The sequence below is a fragment of the Lonchura striata genome, chromosome 26, assembly GCF_050655825.1.
Source record: "Lonchura striata isolate lonStrDom1 chromosome 26, ASM5065582v1, whole genome shotgun sequence".
NCBI lineage: Eukaryota > Metazoa > Chordata > Aves > Passeriformes > Estrildidae > Lonchura > Lonchura striata.
Genome location: NC_140728.1, coordinates 7,023,827 through 7,047,145, shown reverse-complemented (window position 1 = coordinate 7,047,145; position 23,319 = coordinate 7,023,827). Strand labels below are relative to the sequence as shown.

Sequence of the window (23,319 nt, the reverse complement as noted above, 5' to 3'; positions counted from 1 at the left end):
GGAGAGCTGCTTCACCCCAGGGCAAGGCCACCCTGAGTTCATCCCCTCTGACCTCAGAAAGCCATGGCCAGCATTCCCAAAAGGGTTTATTCCAAGCCAGCCCCACCCAGTTCCATGGGAGCAGCACAGGAGCATCGCTCGGAGCTGCACACACAGAGAATTCCAGAATGGTTTGGTTGGAAAGGACCTTAAAGGTCAATTCCACAGAAACCCTGAGATTCTGACCTCCAGTAAAAACACCCTTAAAACTGAGAAGAGGAACAGTAGGGTTTAAGAGCCCCCATTTTCAACTCAGATTCCCAAACCACAGGACACATGCCCACCCCTGCAGCCCCTATTCCTCTAAACACATCCCAGAGACTCCCTGAGCTCCTCAGAAAAACAGCACACAGGGGAGAGTCAGAGCAAACAATGGAAAAGAACAGAGGGAATCATCTGTGGTTTTTAAAGTCTCTTTATTGTAAATAAACACTGACAGATATTTATGCCCAAGCGCACAGAGCACACAACACACAGCACGAGCTGACACTGCAGCATTATAAACCTAAAAAAAAAAAACACTTAGAAGGCAGCAGAGCAGGAAAGTTTACAAGCAGCTGGGCAAGATCCCTCTCAGCAAACACTCCGGACAGAGCTGCAGTGCCAACAGAGCAGGGGGACAGTGTGGGGACAGCAGGGGTGGCACTGGCACTGCTCACCCAGAGCCCCTCAGAGGGGCACGAGGTGAGGCTGGGGACACCCCAGGGCTGGTGGCTCTGGCCAGGCTGGTGCTGGTGCCTCTCCCTGCTCAGCTGCTCCTTGGCCCCTTGGCAGCCAGGCCAGGCTGGGTTGGGTTTAACTGGCACCCAGCCCAGCTGCCAGGAAGGGGACACCTAGCAGAGGTGACAGCTCTGAGTCACAGCCAGTGTACACAGAGCAGCCAGCCAGGCTGGGTTTAACTCTTTTCCCCCCATTTTTTCAGTTTTTTCCAGAGATGAAGCAGCTTTTAGCCCAAAAACTGGGCAGGGGCAGGCAGAGGGGCAGGCAGGTGCCACTGAAGGTGACAGCAGCCAGCACCACCCGTGCTGCTTGAAACAGAGGCACAGAAAGTCAGGGGGTCACAGAACCCCCCAGTCCTGAGGAAATGCTCAGGAAGGTGCCAGGCTCACATCCACACCTCCAAACCCACCTCCAAACCCACCTCCAAACCCACCTCCACCTGCCCAGCCCACGGCACTGATCCCACTGCCAGCACGAGCTGCTGCTGAGCTGCTCCACCAGAAACATCTCAAAACCCCGTTGTGCAACCTTTGTTTGTTCTGGGGTGTTTGCACGCCCAGTGCCAAGGAAATCAGGTGGTTTCAAGGAAATCCCTGGCACAGGGAGATGCCAGGAGATGCCCACTGGCATCACCCCAGCCCTGCAGCCCCGAGGGCTCAGCAGGACCCTCGGGGGCAACGATCTGCTCCCAAATCTGCTGCTGCTCTGCTCCAGACGTGTTTGCTTTCAACCTTTTCAAGGCTAAAATGCAGGAGGAAAAAGCTTGAATTAAAGCACTGAGGCACAAACGCTGCAGAGAAGGATGAAATTCCATCCCACAGCCCCAAAAAGGGACTCCCAGCCACTGACCCAAACTGCAAAACACCTGATTTTCAGCAGGGATTAAAAAAAAAAGTCACGACCACCAACACGTCAACAGCGCCATTCACAAATCCCAGCAGGTAAAAATATAGATTTCTGTCTCCTTACAATCATTTACTGCTCAGTGACATGAACATAATGAACTCTTCAGCAAGTTTTCCCAGCATTTTTGTGCGTAAACATCCTACAGTACATTTTCCACTCCTTGTTCCACAGAGCAGGAGGGGTTTGGTCAGAGCTGGCCTGACAAGGACGGGTTTGTGCGTTCAGAGCATTTGGAGTGTGACAGTAAGCACTGCCATGGACAGCCTCTAAATCTCTTCCTTCAATATTTCATCTTTTTTTTTATTTTTTTCTGGTTTATTTCTAAGCACAACACTTAAAACCCAAAACCAGACATGGCTGGGGGGGGAACCCTGAGGAGAAAAACTAATAAAAACTCAATTTCTCACCACCAAACTTCACCCCTCTGTGGCAAAATCTCTTTAGATCAACACATTTTTCTGCTCCTCAGAAATCCTGAGGGGTCCAGATTGGTGCCTTGGTCCTCTCTATCCCAGTTTTATCAAATTACAGCTCTGGGAGTGTTTAAAATAACCAAGTTTGAGCTCAAAATGCCCAGGTTAAGCCTCAGGCTCTGGGGTTGCTGAGCTCCTGCACAGCCAGGGCACATTTTCCCTGCTGTGGGTATATACAACATTTATTTATACATTTAAAATAAGCAACTTCTGGGGCCAGAAATGCTCAGATAAATCCTGGAGTCACCCAGGAACGGCAGGTCCAGAACAGCCTCCTGCCCTGTACCCAAATGTTCCTTTTTTCACCCAACCTGAGGGTCCTGCCCTTATTGCAAGAACAGCTGGAGTGGGGTAAAATGGAGTTTGGCAAAATGCAATTCAAGACTGGTGGGAGAGAACTGAAAATTTGGGGTTTGGTGGGGATTTAAGGAAAGGATTTAAGTTAAAACACGGCCACACAGAGCTGCACCACCTGTGCTCCAAACTCTACAACAGCTTAAAACTATGAAAGGCAGCATTGGGAACATTCACAGCTTATTCATAGGCAAGTTAAAAGCTTGTTGTGGGTCTAAAATTTGGTGTAAAATAAAGAAAACTAGTAAAAACTTTGTGCTTCCTGCAAACCCTGCCCAGGAGCTCTGCTGGACCCAGCCATGTTCCCATTTCCTGGGGTAAATGGATAAAACACCCCCAAAATGCAGGAAAAATGAGTGAAAGGATGGAGTTTAGGTAGGGAGGAGAAGCTAAAATAGGGCTTGAGGTGGGATTTAAAGCACTGGGAGCTGTGCTGCTTCCAGAGAGGGGCAGGAGGGTTTGTTCCCATCTGTCCCTCACAGGAGGCAGCCCGTGGGATGGATGTGCTGACCTGAGTGTCACATCCAAGCAAAGCCTTCCCAGGGCAAAGGAACTGGCTCAGACTGGGGGATTCCCACCAGCACTCAAGGAGGGAAAATCAAACCCTGCCTGGAGCTCCCTGAATGGCTGAACAGCAGAAAAAACTGAGTTTGAACTTGGGAACAACTTGGAAATGGAGAAATAAAACCGTGGGGATTTGGCCTGGAAGTGCCTCTTCAAGAGAAAAGCTTCCTCAGCGAGTAGAAACATGATTATTTTGTCCTCCCACTGTGGTTAATTTTGGCACCTGGCCAGAAGGAAAGACGTGGAACACTTTCAACACCCGGGGATGCGCTGGCTTACGAGCGTTAAAAGCAGCTTGGAAAAATCTCCAGAAGAAATCTTCTCCAGCTCCGTGGACAAATGCTGCAGCATTTGGAAAGAAAAGACACAGACAGGCTCTAAAATCCAGTTCAAGGCGAGTACTGGCCAGGGTGGCACACGGTGCCCCAGGGATGCTCCAGTCCCGGCTCCTCCTGGCCCTGGAATTCCCAGCTGGATGCAGGGTGAAAGCAGGAGCCCCTACACTGCTAAAGTGGCCATTCTCTGCAGGGAAAAGAGAAACAGGAGAGGTCACAGCAAGGAAGGCAGCAGAGGGCAAAGCTGGAGGCAGCCCAGCTCATGGAGAGGTGAATCCAGCTCCATGGAACTGCTGCCCACGGCAGGAACCACCTGAGGATTTGCTTCATCCCCTCCATCCCAGCACACAAATGTGGGAAATGTGTGTAGTGGACCCATGAGGGGTAATTTTAGATGGTTGGCTTTAAGGCATTTACAGCACAGTGTGGCAAAAAGCTGATAGGCCAAGAAGCACTTACAATGTATTGTAATTAGGATTTTGTGATGTGATGGCATGAATTATAACATCTGTATTGTCTCACCCTTCACATGAGACTGAAAGTGGAATAAAAGTTTTTAGAACACCTCTCAGCTGCCCCATCTCTGGGTCAGAAAAGGGTATTGTTGTCCGACACACAAAGATCTGTTTTACTCCTTACATCACCCTGCAGCCTCCTGCCAAGCCCCCCTGAAGGGTTTTCCCATCTCAGCCTGAGCCCACACAAGTTCAGAGAGGTGGAAAAGCTCAGGAGTAAGGAGGCAGGTTGGTTACTCAGGGTTGCTCACTTTTATTTCCCTTCTCCATGGGGAATCACACTGCCAGAACCACCCAAGAAGCATCACATGTTGCAAACTGACCACAATGAATACTTAGAGCTTTGATAAAACTCCTTCCTCTGCCTCACTCAGGGCCCAACAGACACCAGGAACACACACAGACAGTGAAAATCGAAGATAAATCCACGATCCAGTGACTCCTGCAAAATCTCTGAGAGCAGCAACGTCACCACACGTCCTGGGAAACCTGGGACTCTGCCCTGCTCAGCACCATGAGCCATCCCATGATCCAGGGATGGAGCAAGCTGGGCTAAAACCACCATTTGCAGCAGCCAGCACAAGCACAAGCCCAGCTGGAGCCCCTGGATCAGCAGGCTCAGCCCCACTGAGGTCCCCCAGAATCTCAGGTTTTATCCAGCACAAGATTCCTTCTGCTCTGTGGGTTTGTCTTTGCCCAGAGTGGTTTCCATGCAACACGAATCAAGAGAAATCTGACTTACTAACCCCAAAGAGAGCACACCCAAGCTGCTTGCAGTGGTGCTCAGAGGCAAGCATTTCCCTCTGGAGGCTGCAAAGGAAACAGAGAAGCACAGCAGGGCTCATAGTGCATCTTAAAGGAGACTGAAATAGGAAAAGCAGCAAAGCAAATGAGGGAGGAGTGAAGCAGCCCCAAAATTCCCTGTTAGCCCAGGGCAGGTTTGTGTTGCAGCAGGAGGTGGTAGAAGGCAGGGACAGCATTTGGCTGCATTAAAAAACTGGGACAAAGAGGGTATTTGTAACTTTTCCAATCTGATTTTAGCCCAGAAGCAAAATCCTACCCAGAATTAATCCCTCTGCCAAAACCCCATGGCTCTGATGGAAACCTGCCCGTGTGGAGCCTGACTCCGAAACACTGGCACCACAATTCCAGTTGGATGGGGAGGATTTTTACGTTTTGGGGTTGGTTTTGAGGGGGTTTTCCAACTGTTTTTTGTTTTGTTTTTTTCCTTAATCCCATCCAGGCTGGATGATTTCCACGCAGAAACAGAGACCCTGCTCAGGATGCTGGGCAGGGTCTGGATTTCGGAGAGGACCACGGGCGATGCTGGGGAGGGGGAGCAGAGGGAAGGTACCACCTGGGCAGTGACTTCCAGCTGTGGCTGCTCAGCCCCTTCTCGAGCTTCCAGGGATGGGAAAGGCCCTCGAGCTTCCAGGGATGGGAGAGGCCCCAGCAGATGGAGGGGTTTGCTGCCCAGGCTGTGGTGCCGCGGGCGCTTTACGGTGTCGGCGCTGGCCCGCGGGGTAAAGCTGTTCCTCCTCATCCTCACAGGGCTCTGCCTGCTGGGCAGCTCGTGCTGATCCCACACAGAGGGAATTATCAGGAATGAAAGCAGTTTAAAGGCACGTCACACACCTCCAGCAACCCCACCCTGAGCGTCCCAGCGACCCCACGTTGGGCTGTGCCTTCCCCAGCTCTGCGCCAGCTTGGGAAACAACTTAATCCATCTTGGAGACAAGTGGATTTTTCAGCAGTTTTACTTCCCTTTGGGTCTTTTGTTTTGCTTAGATGGCTCTGTTTGGGTTTTTTAATGTTTTTTTTCCTCTCTGGACGATCAATTTGGGGGGAAAAAGAAATAAGCAAATAGAAAACTCTCCCTTCTTGCTTTCTTCTGCCCCACAGCAGCTGTGTTACCCAAGCAAAGCAAAGAACAGAGGCAGCCTCCAAGTGGGCAGCAATGATTTCCATGCAGGGATCACTGAGAAGTTGGAGAAGTGAGAAATCCCAGAGTGGTTTGGGTTGGAAGAACCTTTAAACATCACCTAATGCAACCCCCTGCCATGAGCAGGGACAAGCTGGAAACCACGAGGATCCACACAGAACGTGCCCAATATCCTCAGTTTGGCATTTGACAGCTCCACAAAGCCTCCAGCCACTGCTGCAGGCTCCCAGTTCCCCCAGTCCCTCGACACAAAAGAATCATCAGATCCCAGCCCAAGGGATCTTCATGAAATACAACAAAAAGCCTCAATGTACAAAACCTAAAATCAGATGCATTCAGACTAGAGCTGGTTTGTGCTCTCTAATGGGGTAATTAATTAGAGGCAATCACTGAGGCTTTCCCTGACAGGAAAACAGGGTTTGTAAAATCAAGGCCCTCAGAGATCAGCAGCTCCCCCAGATTTAGGAGGTGCTTGCAAGGAGGATGGTCAACAGTAATTAAACAATGGCAGAGAGAGGATTTCAGAAAGAGAAAACTCATCAAGACAAGAAGAAAAACCCACTTTAACCCTTTTGCCAAGTGTTTCTGAAATCACCAATAAGCATCAGCAACAAACACTGCACTGAAAGCTGAGAACAAGACCTGGAGTTTAAAATCTATGCCCTAAATTTGCTCATTCGGCTCCCTGCAACAGCTCTGAAAAACATCCCCCCTGGCCTGGGAAGAACTAATGCACCTTAAAATTAATTCTGCTTTTGGAGGTTATTTCTGAAGAGAATCCTTCTGCTCACTAAAAGCCATCAGGCTGTTCTGGCAAGTGTTTAAGAGGGTTTGTGACTTATTTTGGAAAAGGTGGAGAAGAGGGGTGCAGCAAAACTTACTGAGTTCAGGGAGGGCTTGTCCCGGTGAGTGTTCACTGCTTCCACATCCAGGGTAATTGTCTCCACCTTGCAGCCTTCACCCACGAGAGAGAGTTTATATGAGTAATTTATTCAAAAAACAGCAGGGAAAATGAACAGGAATAAATCTCTTATTTATAAAAATAACAGAGCTCCTAAATCACCCCACAAACAGAACTTTACACTTGGTGGTTTTTTAAGTGTGAGAGCACAGCCCTGAGTTATTTGGGCTGCAGAGAAAAGCCAATTTTAACTGACTGCACCCCAAGTTTGGAGGCACAGCCTTCCTCAGGGAAGGGAAAATCCACAGGGAAAATCCAGTTGTTTAAAAGAGAGGCCAGGGGAGAAGACCCTGCACCTCCACATCTGCTCCCCCAACACCCCCACCCCTCCAAAGCCTTTTCCATGTTAACTTTTTGCATGTTAACCAGGAAATAACCTCTTTATGTATTACCAGAAGCTTCTAGAGCATGGCCAAGTGCTGCCACACACGGACACAAACCTGCCCATAGCATCCCCACACACAACCCAGGGCAGGAATTAAAATTACAAATGAAAACAAAGCAGTTATTTACCATAGGCAACAGGTGTGAGCTTGAGAATGGTGTGGAGGGGGCAGCGCAGGTAGGGCAGCTCATCTAGGGCAGAGGAAGGGGTTATGGGGTCACCTGGCATGCCACAGCCCCCCTGTCCCCCCCAGCCCCACAGCAGCAGGGATGTCCCTGCCCATCCCAGAGGGCTTGGACTAAACCCTTTTAAGGGTCCTTTCAACTCAAACCACTCTAGGGTTGAATGGAAATTCCCCTGGGAATCAGAGCCCGTGGATGGCACCCAGGTATTCAGTGATGACAGCAGTGAGACACAGAAAATCAAAATACAGCAGCTGGGAATGAGAGTGGGGCCCAGGCTGGCCCAGGGCTCCCAGCACGGGCAGTGCTGGGTGAGGGGTTGGACTCCACCCTCTAAAAGGGCTTTTCCTGTCCAAAAAATTCCATCATTCCATGTCCAGTGCACAGGGCCAGCCAGAGGAAACCTCTCCAGGGGCACAGGGCTGGGAAAGCACCTCAGCAACTGTTGCCCTGATTCTTAAAATTTTCTAAAGCCTTCTGAGTTTACATTCTTGTAGAGAACTTTCTCACACAACTTCCTATAAACAATCTATTGTTTTGCATTCCTCCATAGAAGCAAAAAAGCTTATTATACTAATAATTTGTCCAATGTCACTGGAGAGGTGGCACATTCACTCTCCAATCCATGTCACCTTTAGAAAAATATAAATGCTAAAATCAAAAAAGAAACTTCCTCTTTTTCACCTTACAATGGCAACAGCTCAGGTTGTGCTTTCACATATCCTGTAACAACAAGCAACAGCTGCCATGGGCCCACAGGAGATTCATTCAGAGCTGTGTTTAAAAGTTTATCAAGTCGGTTAGAAGTTTATAAAACATCATTAAAAGTTTTATGAAGCTCTAGTGCCACTCCCTGGAGCTTGCAGCAGACTGGAGCCTTCCAGGTATGTGTGCTGTGCAAGAAATCAGCATTTCCCTGGGATGGAGCACTTCTGCCAACCCTTCCAGGCCACTGAGGCTCTTTAATGCATCAGAAAATGATGAATTTTTTTTTTCCTGTACATTAAAAACCAGTCCCCTACACATTCTGCTGCTGAAAACAGCTCCAGAAACAACATGGGGCAGCAAAAGAGCAGCACATCCCCAGGGAGATCCTTGCACTGCTGCAGTGCAAGGGTTAAAGCACTGCTGAAACATTTCCTTTCCTCCTTTTTTAAACATCTTGTTAAAAAACCTCACCTTGTTAAAAAAAAAAAAAATAAAAATCCACCCAGTCATTCCAAAGCACCCTCCCAAAAACCCCATGAGGGGAAGCAGGGAGAGGAGCATCATCCCTTTATTTTTGTACCTGCACTCTTGTCAAGAAAATAAGCCAGGAGGCACCTCATAACTGCCTGGTGGGAGATTACCAGGACATTGCCTTGCCTTTCCAGCTCCATAATTACTGGCTCCAGGCGCTGCACCAAGTCCTGGTAGGACTGGAAAACCAAACAGGAATTGGTCAAGGGGTTGTGTAAACACAGGGTTAAACACAGGTGGCAATTAACAGCGTCACATTCAGGGAAGTATCAGTTAAAGCAGCATAAAGTTAAAGGAGGGTATGGGTGAGGTGGTAAAAATAGTAAAAAAAGACCCAAAAAAGGCAACAGCAGAAAGTGAATTTCAGTGTCAGAACCCTCAGACCGTGGGAGGGCTCAGATTACTGGTAACTCAGTGAGTGCAGGAAAAAAACCCAATAAAATAGTAAATGATTCATTTGAACAGTTTGTGAAGTTAAGTCAGAAATGACTCCAGGCCACACCCACGATAATTTTGTTTCCCAGATGGTTCTCAGGGACAATTCAGGCCTGCGATGCATAGCCCCCTCAGTGTCTGAGGGCAGCATCCAGCACGTGGCCAAATTAATGGATTGAAAATCATCATCTGCACACCCCATGAGGGAAATCAAGAAATATTTCCCCCAGAAGAGAACTGGAGATCCTGATGTTTTCATTAGGATGCAAATCTGCAATTTTGCATACAAATATCGGCAGAATAACTTCAAACAGAGTCAGTTTTAACCCCAACCCCACACAGAAATGTTTGTTTCACTGCACTGTGTATAGTTGTTGTTTCTTTAGGTCCTCACCTCCCCTCCAGGGTAACGATAAAGATATTTCTCCTGATCCCTCATGGCAAACTCATCTGGATACTTGGCTTCAATTTCTGCATAGGTCATTTCTTCACAGACCCCCTGAGGGAAGGAAAAACTCAAACCACAAACCTCATTTCATCAGAGGGCCAAGAGGGACGCAGCAGGGAGGGAAGGAAAAGCAGAGGCTGAGATCAGGGCTCCTTTTATGGCATGGAAATTTTAGGTGTTGCATCTGACCCAGCCCTGCCCTCAGTGCGGGTTCCAGGGTGGTTTGAAGAGGCTGGGCTTTGGTTTTATCTCAAAACTAGAAAGGATGACATCCCTGGTGTTGGCCAGGGATGCAAAATGAGCCCTCAGCAACTTCCCCAGCAACCACCCTGCAATTTCCTGAGAGAATCAGAGTGGGAGCAGCAACCTTTGCCCAGCCAGGAGGGTGTGACAGATGTCTGGGATGCTCAGTGTTCTTTTCCACCTCCACACCACCTGGAACGTCCCCAGCAAGACCTGGCAGCTCTGAACACTCTCAGCCCTGTCCCCAGGCACCCCAAACCTCCTCCTGGAAGGCTGAGGTCCGTGATACAAAAACACAGCTATACACCAAGAGAAAACGGCCGGGTTCGTGGTGATGAATTTGGCTTTAAGGATTATTTCCCACCTAGAAAAGCTGAGGTTTTTAGGCAGCCTCTCACTCACAGCATCGATCTCATTGAGGATTTTCCACTGCTCGTAGAGCACCCCCAGGGACTCGGCTGTCTGGATTGTCCTCTTCAGCTGGCTCGTCCACACCTTCAGGTCCACGATCTCCTGCTCCTCAATGAACTTCTTCAGAGCCTGGGAAAACTGGGGAGAAAAGTTCCAGGAGGTCAGGAGCAGGGTAATGCCTTTTTGGGATCCCTAAAAACACAGACTGTAAAAATTTTAATTATAAATATATAATTTTAATTATAAATAATTAAAATTTTAATAATTAATTCAGGACAGAACTAAAGGAATAAAAAGCAGGTATATTTATTGAATATAAATATTCAGGTACATTTAGGGCAGACAAAGTTCCCCATGGGCTACACCCAAAAATAGACCACTGTCAGAATCCAGAGCTTCTGGGACCTTGGCAGGGGTCAGAACCCCCTGGACAGAGCCCCCAGAGACACTGGCTGTGATCTCTGCCCATGGAAAAGAGTTTTCAATCTTACAGCATGAATTACCAGCTCTGAGTGTTTGATATCAGTAATAATTAAGTGTGGCACAGGTGCAAAAGTAAAATTTTAGGATTCTAGATGAGGGGTCCAAAGGGGACAAGCTGGAGGAAATTGGGAATGCCTTGTCCTTTTTCTCCTTCTTCATGCCCTCCATGTCTCACTGTGCTGTTGGCATTTTTCTGTTGGTTCAGGCTGGGGACACACTGTCCAACGTAGGTGACAGATATTGGCACGTTCTTGTAAATGCAGCCCAGGGAGTTTCTGGTATTTAATGTTTGTCACATCCCACTGAGGGCAGAGCCCCACACGCTGCCCTGCAGGACAGAGCTGGGCAGGGCAGCAGAACATGTGAGAGATAAACAGAATAAACAACCTGGAAACCAGCACAGACCAATTCTGGCTTCTGCTTTGGCAGGGGGCTGAGAGACAGAGACTTTTACAATCTCAGAATCATCAATACCTCAGATTCTGACAGACCACAGCTTTCATACTTTTATAAGTTTGGGCCATTTGCATTTTGGGGGTTAATGTTCTAATTACAGCTTCAGGTAATGAAGTTTGCTGCCCCCAACTCACTTTTGTTTCCATCTCTCAGGGCCTGAGGCAGTGAGGTGTCCTTGATTGCCAGGCCTGGAGAGGAATTTTGTCAAAATGGGAAAGCAGCAGCTGACACTGGGTGTGGAGTTTAGAGTTACACACTAAAGAACTGCAGAATTACATACATGATATGTATTTCATAAATACATGAAAAATAGAACAGCTAAAATCCTAAGGCATGGAGGGAGCAGGGGGAGCTGCAGCTGCTCAGAGCATCCCTGGGGGATGTGGGGCCCTGATGCCTTCAGATTTCAACCTTTATAATTTCTAAATCCTGTCCTGCATTAGTGCCTAACTCTGAAGTCCATATAAAGTGTTAACTACTGTCCTCACATTTTGGTCAGGCAAAACAATCCTCTGGGCTTGGAACTCAAGGAGAAAAGTGTAAACAAAAGTGAACTGGGGGTACCTTCATGACCTGAAGTTGGAACTGGAGAATTAACCCCTGATGTGCAAATGGACCAAACTTATTTCAGTCTGAGAAACTCGTGACCATCATTCATCTTGGGTGCAGCTTCTGGGAGCTTTGAAGGCCTTTAATAAATACCTGTCTTATTCTCTTAGTCCTGTCCAGCCTCTGTGATGCTTCAAGAGGCTGATCTGGAACAGAGATTAGAGAGAGCGAAAAGAATAAAGCAGGTATTTATTGAGAGGCCTTTAAAGGATACACCTTGGGCAGCACCAGGGCTACACCCAGGATGGATCCAAGATAGATTCTGGAGTTTTTACACTTCTGTAAGATTTGGTCCATTTCCATATTGGGGTTAATTGTCCAATTAAAGCTTCAGGTGATGAAGTTCCATGCTCCTGGTCTGCTCCCCTCAATTCACTGTTGTTTATGCTTTTTGGGGAACAGTTGTGCTTGATTCTCAAGCTGCAAAAGGACTCTTTTGTCTGTTTGAAAACTAGATACAGTTTATATCAAAATATATTTTCAATAAGGTAATAGTTATGTTCTAGTGTTATTATTTCCAGTATTTCTATTTTGCTTTTTCAGCTGTACTTTGGAGCATTTTCTGATTCTATTGGACTGTATTTTTCAGTTGAGTCTTATTGTGAAACTATGTGAGGCTTCAGAAAGGAACACTGGGGGATCAGCCTGGCCAAGGAAGAGGAATTTGCTGCAATAATTTGTACAGACTGAAAAGGTGATGCACATGTAATGAAAGCCAATGCAGCCAATTCTGCAGTGATTAGGACAGAATATGAAGGAGATGCTGGTTTAGAGACAAAAGGATAGCTGACAAAAGTGTTGAGAAAAGGTCAGAATTGAATGTGCCAGGCAGCAACTGACAGAACCAGAGGACAGTCTTAAACTGCACCAAGGGAAATTTAGGTTGGATATTAGGGAACAGTTTTTCACAGAAAGGTGATAAAGTTCTGGAATGTTCTGCCCGGGGAGGTGGTGCAGTCACCATCCCTGGGTGTGTTTAACAAAGCCTGGATGTGGCTCTGGGTGCCAGGGTGGAGTTGAGGTATAGGGACTGGGTTAGACTCAATGATCTTAAAGATTTCTTCCAACCTGGTGATTCTGTGATGAGAATTTACAACACTTAGTGCAAAGTTCAGAGTCCCACACCAAGTCAGCACAGAACCTGAGAAACACGAAAGCTAAAACTTAAGGCACATCTGCACTAGGCAGCCACTGCAAGGCACCAGCAAAATGAAATGTAAATTTTAAGGAATTTAGAGATTTTAGAGGAGCTAAGATTTTAGTTAGAAATAAGCATTACTAGAGTTAATTAAAATAAATGAGTAGGCTTAGATGAAGTTAAGAGTTAGTAGTTAACTGATAATTGATTGCTTGTCAGCACAATGTTGAGTTAGCTGGGTTTATAATGAAAAATACACAAACTGACAAATTGCTTTTAGGAACATAAGACAATTGTGGGCCTGCTCTGTTCTGAAACCAATTGAAGACAAGGAATGGGAGTTCTACCAAGAGTTCATTTGTCATATTTGCATTGAAAAGGTAGAAAGGTCAGAATGAGGAAGACTTCATTGACTTCCTCATTTTGGGACCCCTCCCCATGAAAGGGACACCGACCCATATCAAGGGACAAACCACGCATGCTTTTGAAATGAGGAATGGGACGTACCAAAATCATGAATATGCATTTTTATTTTGGGTATTCAATACTTGTATGGATAAAAGGGCTCTGTAATGACCTGGAAGCTGCAGTGTGGATTTAGGAGCGATCCCACACACAATAAACACACACTTTCTAACTTTAAACTGTTAGAGAGTTTTTGTCCCTCACATCTGGATATTGGTACTAGATCAATATCTGTTGGAACTCAAAATGTCCCTCAGACATTTTTGGAGGTTCCGGGCCCAGGTCAGAAGCATTTGAGACCCTGGCACAGCTGGAAACAGCTGTGATTTTGGGTTTGAGCCATGGAATGAGTTACCAACCTTGAAGGTGGAACAAGGAGTCACAAAAGTTTAGATATTATAGTAGCAGTAGTCACAAAGTAGAGGGGAAAATTTTTTAGTATTGTACAAGGGGGTTTTAACACCTGTACAGGGGGGTTTTGGTTTTGTACATGGGGGTCAGAAGTTTTAAGATGGATTTGGGATCTGGGCTGATCCTGTTCCTCCTCTTTCTCCTTCCTTACCTCCATGTTCTTGGTGATGTTGGCACTCACAGATTGGTTTAGAGTAGAAAAGCACCATTTAATATAGGTAATAGGCATTGGGGAAAAACTGTAAACATGTAACATGTAATGTACCATATAAAAGATAGAAAATCACCATTTAATATAGGTAATAGGCATTGGGAAAAACTGTAACCATGTCACACGTAATGTACATATAAAAGACAGCAGCAGCCCTGGGTGGGGAGAGAAGAAGCAGTCGGGGTCAGAGAGGATGTCAGGGTGTGTGTGTGCCTCTGCCTGAGCTGTGAGCAAACCACAGCAGCTCCAGAAGAAAATCTTTTAGATAACTTGCAATAAACTGCCTTGAGACCCAACAACAGAGACTGCTGAGCCTTTCTTGGGAAGCACGGGCTGGAGGAGAGACTTTTCCACCACACGGAGCCCCTGAACCAGGCCGGGGGTTCCAGCAAATATCCATATTTTTTTAATAAATCACCAGAGCACAGCTGGGCACCTACCTGCTTGCCCCGGGCCGACAGCCCCGAGTCCCCTCCAATCCTGCCCAGGAGGTTGTACTCGCTCTCGCCGTGCCGGCAGAGGTAGATGGTGCGTGGCTGGACGTGGATGTTCATCAGGTAATAGACAATTTTACTCTGGATGTAGTCCTGCACTCGGTTAACCAGGAACCGCTGGCCCACGTTGATCACTTTAATGAAGGAAAGATCTCTGGAGTGGACATAAAGGAAGAACAACCCACATGGGTGGTTTGAAAAACCAGGCACAAGCACCTGCAAGGGTCACCCAGCTACTGCTCCTCTAGGAAAGGCAGGACAGGCTCGGAACTGCTGGCCTTAAAAATCCTTCCCTGGGAGGGTGGGGAGGCCCTGGCACAGAGTGGCTGCTCCTGCATCCCTGGAAGTGACCAAAGCCAGGCTGGACAGGGTTTGGAGAAGCCTGGGATAGTGGAAGGTGTCCCTGCCCATGGCTCTTTGAGATCCCTTCCAACCTAAACCATCCTGTGGTTCTGCAGCACACACAGAAAAATCCCTTCAGATCTCACTTGGGACGTGTGATTCACCTGCACACAGTCACACCTGGGGAGAGCAGAGGTGTTGGAGCATCCTGACAGCAAAGCAGCTCCTGTGCCCAAGGACAGAGGGATGTGCCAAGGGATTTGCTCACTTGTCATTAGCATCCGGGTCCAGAGGCTGGTAAGTGACCTTGTAGCACTCGATCCTCTTCAGGAAATCGTCCATCACATTCTCCCGGTGCCTCTCTGGGTAGTCAGGGCTGGAAACTTTCACCTCCTGCCCAACAGACAGCCGAGTTAAGCAAACTCAAGAGGGAAGAAAAGCCACGATGAATAAAATTCCCCTCTTTTGAAACAAATCCACATTGTTTGACGCTGCCCTGAGGAAAAACCTGCTCCTGGAGAGAAAACAAAGGGCGACTCTTAAGGCACTGAAGGGGTTGGCCCTGACAGACACCGCTGGCTCAGAGCTCTGCCCTCCCTCCCTCGCCAGGACAGCGCTCCAAGGTCACCCATTCCCGGCTCCTCTGGATTTCCACATTCTCACATAACGGCATCTCTGGCTTTTAATAAACCTGCAAATCCCAGCTCCTGTCCCGCAGGTGAAAGGAGAGAGGGAGGATTTCACAGAGATCCCCACGAGCTCCCCGAGCCCGTGACCTTGCACTGGGAGCCTGAACAGCAGCCGAGCCTGGGAAGGGCAGCACGCACCAGGATATTGGCAGCGATGACCTCCGGATCATCACAGACAGACTCCACAAAAAACACCTGGGCAGGAGGCAAGGAAGCACATTTCAGAGTCAAAACTGCAGAGCTGCTGTGCCAGGGAGCCACAGCATCCCTCAGCACAGCAACTGCAAATCACACGCACAATTAATCACACACACAATTAAAGCATTACCTTGAAAGCATTTTCCTTAGCAAAATTTAAGATCAGGTCTCGGCGCTCCCGAGTCGTGTTGGTTGCATCAAACACCTGGCAAAAAATGAGGAAGGAGTACTGAGCAAGTTCATCTTAAGACTTTTAAACTCCAGCTCCAAATCAGGTCCCCAAACACTCCAGGCAGCTTTGAACTGCCCTGGTGTAAAATTATTTTTAGTGCAGAGGATCTTACAGCTATTTGCCCACACTCCTCCAAGAGATAAGACTTCACATCTTCCAGAGCCACCAGGGCACAGCGTCTGCAGGACAGAAATAGGGATGGTCACAGCTGATGGAAAGCATTCCCACAGCAAAGCTTCTGAGCCAGCAGGGAGGGATTCAAACACCTCCCTCGCACCCCTGCACCGTTCTAAGAGCCCCAGAGATCTTGGGGCACCTCCACTGTGTGGCCTGACCCTGAGCTTTGTGGCAGCCCCAAACTCCCACACCCATCCCATCCTTGGCAGGATCCCTGCACAGGCTGTGCTGTTCCTTCTTCCTTCCCCAGGCGCTCGTGGTTATTTTCTGCTCCTCGTGCACACAGCCTGCCAAGACTCCAGCATCCCCAGCCCTCCCCGGAGCCACCCAGCCCCTGACAGGGACTCACTTGCGGATTTCCATGGCCTCTTTGTTGTCGTGCCTGAAGAAGTCGTAGGACTTGTAGGACTTCACCGCCTCGCGCCGATACACCCCTAAATTAAACACTTCACACAGGAGAGGAGAGGGTGAGGGCATTCCGCTGGCAGGCGTCACAGCCCGGGCAGGGATGTCCCCAAACACGCACACCCACCTTTGGTGGGCACCCCGATCCAGTTGAGGTAGCGGGTGAGCTTTTTGGACATGTAGGTCTTGCCCCTCGCGGGCAGCCCGATCATCACGATCAGCGTAGGGGAGTTGGTCATGTAGGAAGCCCATGCTGCAAAAAAAAAAAAAAGAAAATAAAAAAAGCCCCCAAACCACCCCAAAACAGCATCAGGGGCGCTGCAGAGCATAAAGTGAGACCCAGCGCAGCGTCACCCCGTGTCCCGGTGGATAAAGCACCTCCGCGCATCCCAGGACGGGCTCGCGGTGTGTCCTTGTCGTTAATGAGCTGCTGTGATCACTCTGGGTCTCCAAGGTGTTTGCTAATGAGGCGCACCGGCAGCACCGCTGCCTAATGGGGCTTTTAGTGTTAAAAGCATTTGCCGCCCGGGCAGGCGCCGTCAAGGGCGAACGAAAGATGTTTTTAACAAAACGGTCACGTTCTCTCAGCAAAGCAGCCCGAGCAAGCTCCGAAAAGGCCCGCGGAGAGGCGGATTTGGGGCGAAAAGCACGGGATGGGGATGGGCGCGGGGGACCGGCGGGAGGGGAGAGCGGGGCAGGGGCAGGACGGGGACCCGCGGGAGGGACGCGAGGCTCGGGGCAGACGCGCGCAGCCTTCCCCCCTCCCGCCGCGGATCGCGGTTCCGTAGGGCTCGGAGCGCGCACCCTGCCCCGCACCGCCGGGCCGGGGCTACTCACAGCACTGCTTCTCGCCGGCCCGGCCCCGCGGGGCCCCGGCGCAGCCCCGCGGCGCCGCCGACATGGCTCCGCGCCCCGCCGTATGCAAATCGCATGCAAATCAGCGGCGGAGCTCGCACACGGCGGAGCGGCGACGGAAACCGGGTCCCGGGGACCGCACACGCGGGAAAAGGGGCGCGGCGGGGCGGGAAAACGGGCCCGCGTCACGCGCGCGGGGGCGCGCGCTGTACGCAAATGAGATCGTGTGGGCGGGGCAGCTGCTTGCTGTATGCAAATTAGGCCTGGAGGGCGGGGCAGCCGCTGCTGCATGCAAATGAGGCCTGGAGGGAGAGCCGCGCGCTGTATGTAAATGAGACCGAAATTTCGGTGGGCGGGGCGAGAGGGGAACGGGAGCGCGCGCGCCACGCAAATGAGATGGGCGGCGATGAAAGGGGAGCGGAGCTCGCGCCTCTATGCAAATTTAGGCGGGCTATGCAAATCACATGGGCGGTAATCATCGGGGAAGGGCGGGGGACCGCGACTCACGGCAACGCCTGGCGTTATGCAAATGAGCTGGCAGGCGGCGTCCGGCTGCATGCGGACTGAGTGGGCGGTGCCACCTCCTCTATGCAAATCGGAGGGCGGGCGCGCGGCCCGGCTCTATGCAAACGCGCGCCGGGGGCGGGGCGCGGCGTGCTCTCGCGAGAGCGGGGCGGGCCGGGCCGGCGGCGGCGGCCCCAAGGATGCTGCGGCTGCGCTGCAAGGCCCGGAGCGGCTCGCACGCGCTGCCGGGGCTGTGGCCGCACTCCCGCCTCCGCGACATGCAGGCCGCGCTGGCCGCGCTCACCGGGGTGCCCGCGCCCGCGCAGCGCCTCCTGCACGGCTTCCCGCCGCGCAGCCTCGACCTCAGCGACGGCGAGCGGCGGCTGGGCGAGCTCGGCATCCACTCGGGTGAGGGCCGCGGGGGGCGGCGCTTTGCGGGCTCTGCCGCCCCGCCGGCTGTAATTGCGTTAATTAAAGAGGCCGTGGCACGCACGCCCCGCGTCAGCCGGCGGTCGGGCCGGTTCCTGCTGCCGGGGGAGGTGGCGGCGCTTCCTGCTCGCCGCCGGTGCTTTGGCCGCTGCCGGGGCTCCGCGGGGAGCAGCGCGGGGCTGGAGGGGACGGGGCCCGGCCGCGCCAGGTGAGTCCCGCGGGGACCGTTGTGCTGCCACCGGCTGTTGGCCGAGGCTGTTCCCGGCGGGACGCCGAGCCGGGGGAAACGGGCCCAGGTGTGCGAGGCCAGGTCGGACGGGGCTCGGAGCAGCCCGGGCTGGTGGAAGGTGTCCCTGCCATGGCAGGGGTGGGGATGGGTGGTGTTTGGGACCCCAGACCAGTCCATGGTTCTCCTCCGGGATCCTCAGCAGGGACAGTACGGCCGTGTTGTTGTGTTTGAGGAGCAGCAGCCGCTTTAAGTCTCCCCTTTGCGCCTCTCTCACCCATCCCCGCTTCTTTCTGGCAGGTGACACTCTCATAGTGGAAGAGGACACATCCAAACCCGAGCCTGACTCGCCGGTGGTGGCCAAAAAAGCAATGTCCCAGCCTGTCAGGGAAGCCGTGCCTGTGCTGGCCAGGAGGGTGGTGCCAGCAGACAATTCCTGCCTGTTCACCAGCGTGTCCTACGTGGTGGAGGGCGGCGTGTACGACCCCGGCTGCGCCCCGGAGATGCGCAACCTCATCGCCCAGATCGTGGCCAGCGACCCCGAGTCCTACAGCGAGGCCGTGCTGGGTAAAACCAACAGGGAATACTGTGACTGGATCCGCAGGGAGGAGACCTGGGGAGGAGCCATCGAGGTGTCCATCCTCTCCAAGTTCTACCAGTGCGAGATCTGCGTGGTGGACACGCAGACCGTGCGCATCGACCGCTTCGGCGAGGACGCCGGCTACAGCAAGCGCGTGCTGCTGATCTACGACGGCATCCACTACGACCCGCTGGAGCGGCGCCTGCCCGGCTCGGACCTTCCTCCCCAGACCATCTTCCCCAGCAGCGACGACGTGGTGCTGGCGCAGGCGCTGGAGCTGGCGGATGAGGCGCGCAGGAAGAGGCAGTTCACGGACGTGAATCGCTTCGCCCTGCGCTGCATGGTGTGCCAGAAGGGACTGACGGGGCAGCTGGAGGCCAGGGAGCACGCCAGGGAGACTGGACACACCAACTTCGGGGAGGTGTGAGCTCGGCGGGAGGAGGGTGCCATCGACTACCTCAGCGCTCCGGAATCCAATTCTGGAGTCCCCAGATAAGCTGTTTGTAATCATAAAATTCCGTTCACAGAGCTTGAAAAGCGAATTAACTTCACGGTGGCCGAGGCGCAGGTTTGGGAATAGGGGATTGGGAATAGGGATGGCACTTGGGCAGGTGGTGGACAGTGGCAGCCACACCTTGATTTCATCACCTTCTCTGTGTGTGTGTGTGATCTGAGCACACAGACGCAGGCTTGTCCAACACTGGTGTAAAATCCACCTCTGAGGTGCTGAATGTACATTTTCAGGGTAATTCAATTAATCTGAGGCTTTGGGAAACACTCATGTCAGCATCACTTACACTGAGAATTAGGCTTTGCACTCACGCTGAGAATTAGGCTGAGCAGCTCTCAGAGGGGAGAATGCTCATGTGGTGCGTGATTTGTAATGGAAATATCAAGTACAATAACAAAATATAAGTTGTAGTGGAAAGAGGATCTCTGAGCTGCCCTGTACCGTCAGGAATAGACTGTGTAGTTTGTGTGCAGAGAACTTTAGGGAAAGCAATGGCCTCTAAGCTTTAAGGTAGCCTTTAAATTAATGAGTAGATGAATAAGTGTTGAATAAAACTTACTAATCCTCCGTAGGTAGTTTTTAGTTGCTTGAAAAATAACTCTTAATCCCCCGGTGTTTACACTGCATCAGAGCATAAGCATGTTTCCTGGAATACTTGGGATTCTTCATAATTGCATTGGAAATTCCTGCAAGAGGGAAGTGAGTAGTTAGGGAAGTGACTTAATTTGCATCTGTTAAATACATTGAGTATTTTACTTGAGCAGAGCCAATCACGGCCATGGTGTTACTAAGCTGTTCCAGTTTCCAAATACTGTGAATGAGCACTTTAAGGTTGAGTTCTCACTCTTTGCTGGTAAAAAGTTTTGCCCTCTGGAGGCCAGAGCCAGAAGGGAGGCTTGAAATTCCATCTGCTTTCTGCCTTAATGTGTTTGATTTGCCACCGCTGACTGCGGAGTAGCAAGACTTTCATTGTGATAATGAAAGGTGCAGCTGAATATTCAGATGAAAATAAGCTGGGAAAAGTGCCCCACTCCTTGGACTGTTCAGAATCAGGGAAGGTGAAATTGGTTTAATTGGAATATCTTACCTCACGGTGGGGTCGTGAAGCTGAACAGCGAGGGCTTTCAAAAGGTGCTGTAAAGGTGCATATTACTGAAGGGGATTTATGTTGGTTTTTTTTTCTTTGAAATGCCTGCAACACGTCCTTATTTCTTAAATTTTAAAATATCCTTTGCCTGCCATTCTTCTTTTACTGTTTTGAGTGACCTTCTTTGCACTTTTAGACTGGGGAACAAGAAGGGGTGTCCTTGGACTGAGGCAGAAATATAAATCCACTTTCCACGTGGAACCTAAAACCCAGTTTGAAAGGGCTCTGTTCCCTCGGGCACTGACCAAACTGGTGCAGCAACACCACCTTTTCTGCAGAAATCATATTTCTAGTTCTCAGCAGAGGCTCCAGTTGGATCTTGAAATACAGGAGGGTTTTATTGAAGAAAGAAGGTAATTACTTAAGTGCTTTGCTGAATTAAGGCATGAATAATTAAACAGCCTAGGATCACCCAGAGCACTATGGACTGGGTTTGTTTTTAATTCAGTATTAAAAAACACATTAGCACTGTTGGGAGTTCCCTACAGAAAGCCACTTAGCTTCCAGTGTTAAACCCCACTCTGCTTTTAGCCTGTCATTAGGAAAAGAAGATAAAAACCCCCCAAAACCCAACATTAAACCCAACCCTGTAGAAGCTGATGCTTAAAAACCTCCAGAAATACCTGACAGTTCAAAGGAACTTGAAGATTACACTGTGTTATAACTACTTGAGCTGAAATACTGGCTAGGAAGGAGACCAAGAGACTGGCAAGCCCCAGGTGTGCTCTCAGCTGTCCCAGGGAAGCAGGGACGTGCCTGGGACAAGGAGCTGATCCTCCCCTTTGCCATCTGCCACATGGACACAATACCTACCTCAGAGAGGTGCACGAGGTGTCTTGGAAACACAAGTGGAAGATCCATATTTATTGTCTGCCTTGACTTTGGGGAGCAACCCTTAGATTTTAGCTTTGTGTCCTGGATGGATTTCTCAAAGTGTGTAATACCTTTTTTTTTTTTTTTTTTCCCTGCTATTTCTCAGTTGCAGTATTTGAAAAATGACCTTTATTTAATCCAGAGTGTTGAGCTTTGCTAGATCATGTTTGCATTGGGAATCTGCTAACAGAGAATCAGTTCCCTTGGAGGGAGATGTGTCACTATCACAGCTTGGATGTTCTCTTTTGTTGCCTAGAAAATAAAATCTCTTTGGATAAAAAAGATATACCTGTAATTCTTGGTTGTAAAAGTTGGTATTGTGACAGGCTGACAAAGAACAAGTCCTTGACTGCAAGAAAAATTTCTCCTTACTTCTAAACTTTCCCAAACAAAAAGTATCTCAATTATTTAAAAGGTAAAGTCTGGATAGTTTTAAAGTACAACTCTTTTTCTTTTTAAAAATTCTTATTGGAGTGTTTTTTAGTACTTTTAAACTAGGATTTTCCTGCCCTTAATGACACAGTTAGGGAATTATCCCAAGAATTGCATCCTTCTAGTGGTAGGATGAGCTCTGAATACCCGAATGGGCTGAGATGAGCTTCAAGATCTTTTCCAAGCCAAACCGCTCTGGGATTCTATGAAACATGGTACCTGAGATCTCAGGACTCAGCTGTAAAGAGAGTTCTGCATCCCTCCAGAATCTTTTATGCATTGAAATGCACAAATGATGAAGCTGACTTAAAAATATTTGTGTCCAGCATTACACAGCTCTACTCCATGGATGCAGTAGACTGAAAGAGCAGTCTGGGGAGAAAATCAGTAATAACTGGAATTTCGGAAGGACAAACCTAATTCCGAAGTTCTGAGCAAACTCCTATCCCAAGAGCAGTTTCTGGGGAGAGCACTGAGAAAAGGAACATCCTGTTCCCTGGCACAGCTCAGATCAGCACCTTTCCCTGAGCACAGTCACAGGGTGCCGTGGTGGCAGTTTGGGGACAGTGTCCTGTACCCATCCTGCTCTGCTGGAGAATATCCCAGCTCTGGAACTGGGATTGTTCTGGGGCAGCCACGCAGTGAGGTGAAACCTCTGTGACCCTGCAGCGTTGGGTTTGCCCTTCTCCTCTGGGGCTGAGTGAGGAGAGAGCAGAAATTCTCTGCTGCTGCCTGGAGCACAGAGAGCCTCGAGCTGGGGGAGGTTCTGAGAAATCAGACTGACACACGGGTGCTGAATCATCTGTGTGTGGCTGATTTCACTGCAGAACCCACCCATGGGCCAGCCCTGGGAACCTCTCCCTGCCAAGGAAACTCTCCAGAAGAGGAACTAAAAGTTGTCAGCTTGCTGTTTGGAAAATTGCAGCTGCCATGCAATTAAATGTCTGCCTGCATTTTAAATCAACCTTTACATCTACAACCTTTACATCCATCTCTAAAGCTGCTGTCAGGTTTGCTCCAAATAAAATTCCCTCAATTTGGGTGAAATCACTCCTTCTGTTTTGGCTGTCTGAGCACCAACTCCCCCCTGAAACAGGGATGCAACAGAGGAGTTAACAAAGTCAGCTTGTCCAAGATCACAGAGCCCTTGTCTATTATTTTTAATTAAACTCTTGAGGAAAATGTTGGGGAACTGTTAAAGTTTGAGAGCTGCTTTCTCACTTCTGGTGGTAATGGTAAGCTATGGGAACACCTCAGCTCCCTCCTCTAGCTCCTTTCTGTGAAACAGAGATAATAAATA

General features: G+C 49.8%; 2 protein-coding genes across 6 annotated transcripts; one reads left to right on the top strand and one right to left on the bottom strand.

Moving 5' to 3' along the window:
- Nucleotides 1-438: 438 nt before the first annotated feature.
- On the bottom strand, nt 439-18,251 carry PFKFB2 (6-phosphofructo-2-kinase/fructose-2,6-biphosphatase 2). 5 transcript variants are annotated; one of them, XM_085561387.1, is made up of 16 exons: nt 18,126-18,251; nt 16,590-16,715; nt 16,407-16,503; nt 15,993-16,059; nt 15,779-15,853; nt 15,589-15,645; nt 15,030-15,154; nt 14,366-14,573; nt 10,144-10,290; nt 9,445-9,549; nt 8,665-8,794; nt 7,323-7,385; nt 6,730-6,803; nt 5,264-5,482; nt 4,653-4,716; nt 439-3,578 (listed from the first exon to the last, which is right to left on the bottom strand). In XM_085561387.1, the coding sequence occupies exons 2-15, from the start codon at nt 16,699-16,701 to the stop codon at nt 4,690-4,692; spliced, it is 1,506 nt and encodes a 501-aa protein (XP_085417513.1). In that variant the 5' UTR covers nt 16,702-16,715; nt 18,126-18,251; the 3' UTR covers nt 439-3,578; nt 4,653-4,689. The 5 variants fall into 5 exon arrangements, with proteins under 5 accessions (XP_085417513.1, XP_021390979.1, XP_085417512.1 ...); XM_021535304.4 differs by lacking the exon at nt 18,126-18,251 and adding an exon at nt 17,300-17,468; XM_085561386.1 differs by lacking the exons at nt 9,445-9,549; nt 18,126-18,251 and adding an exon at nt 17,300-17,469.
- On the top strand, nt 17,982-21,871 carry YOD1 (YOD1 deubiquitinase). The gene is made up of 2 exons (XM_021535306.4): nt 17,982-18,229; nt 18,777-21,871. The coding sequence occupies exons 1-2, from the start codon at nt 18,022-18,024 to the stop codon at nt 19,481-19,483; spliced, it is 915 nt and encodes a 304-aa protein (XP_021390981.1). The 5' UTR covers nt 17,982-18,021; the 3' UTR covers nt 19,484-21,871.
- The last annotated feature ends 1,448 nt before the right edge of the window (nt 21,872-23,319 follow it).

Bases quoted from the DNA above. Each gene is read 5' to 3' on its own strand.
- PFKFB2 (XM_021535304.4), bottom strand. From the start codon at position 17,363: ATGTCGGCGGCGCCGCGGGGCTGCGCCGGGGCCCCGCGGGGCCGGGCC. The intron at 16,716-17,299 runs GTGAGTAGCCCC...TTTTTTTTGCAG, and splicing joins GGCCGGCGAGAAGCAGTGCT to CATGGGCTTCCTACATGACC. The intron at 4,717-5,263 runs GTGGTACCTTCC...TTTCCTTTGCAG, and splicing joins AGCTGGAAGTCACTGCCCAG to CCTCCAGAGGGAAATGCTTG.
- YOD1 (XM_021535306.4), top strand. From the start codon at position 18,022: ATGCTGCGGCTGCGCTGCAAGGCCCGGAGCGGCTCGCACGCGCTGCCG. The intron at 18,230-18,776 runs GTGAGGGCCGCG...TCTTTCTGGCAG, and splicing joins CGAGCTCGGCATCCACTCGG to GTGACACTCTCATAGTGGAA.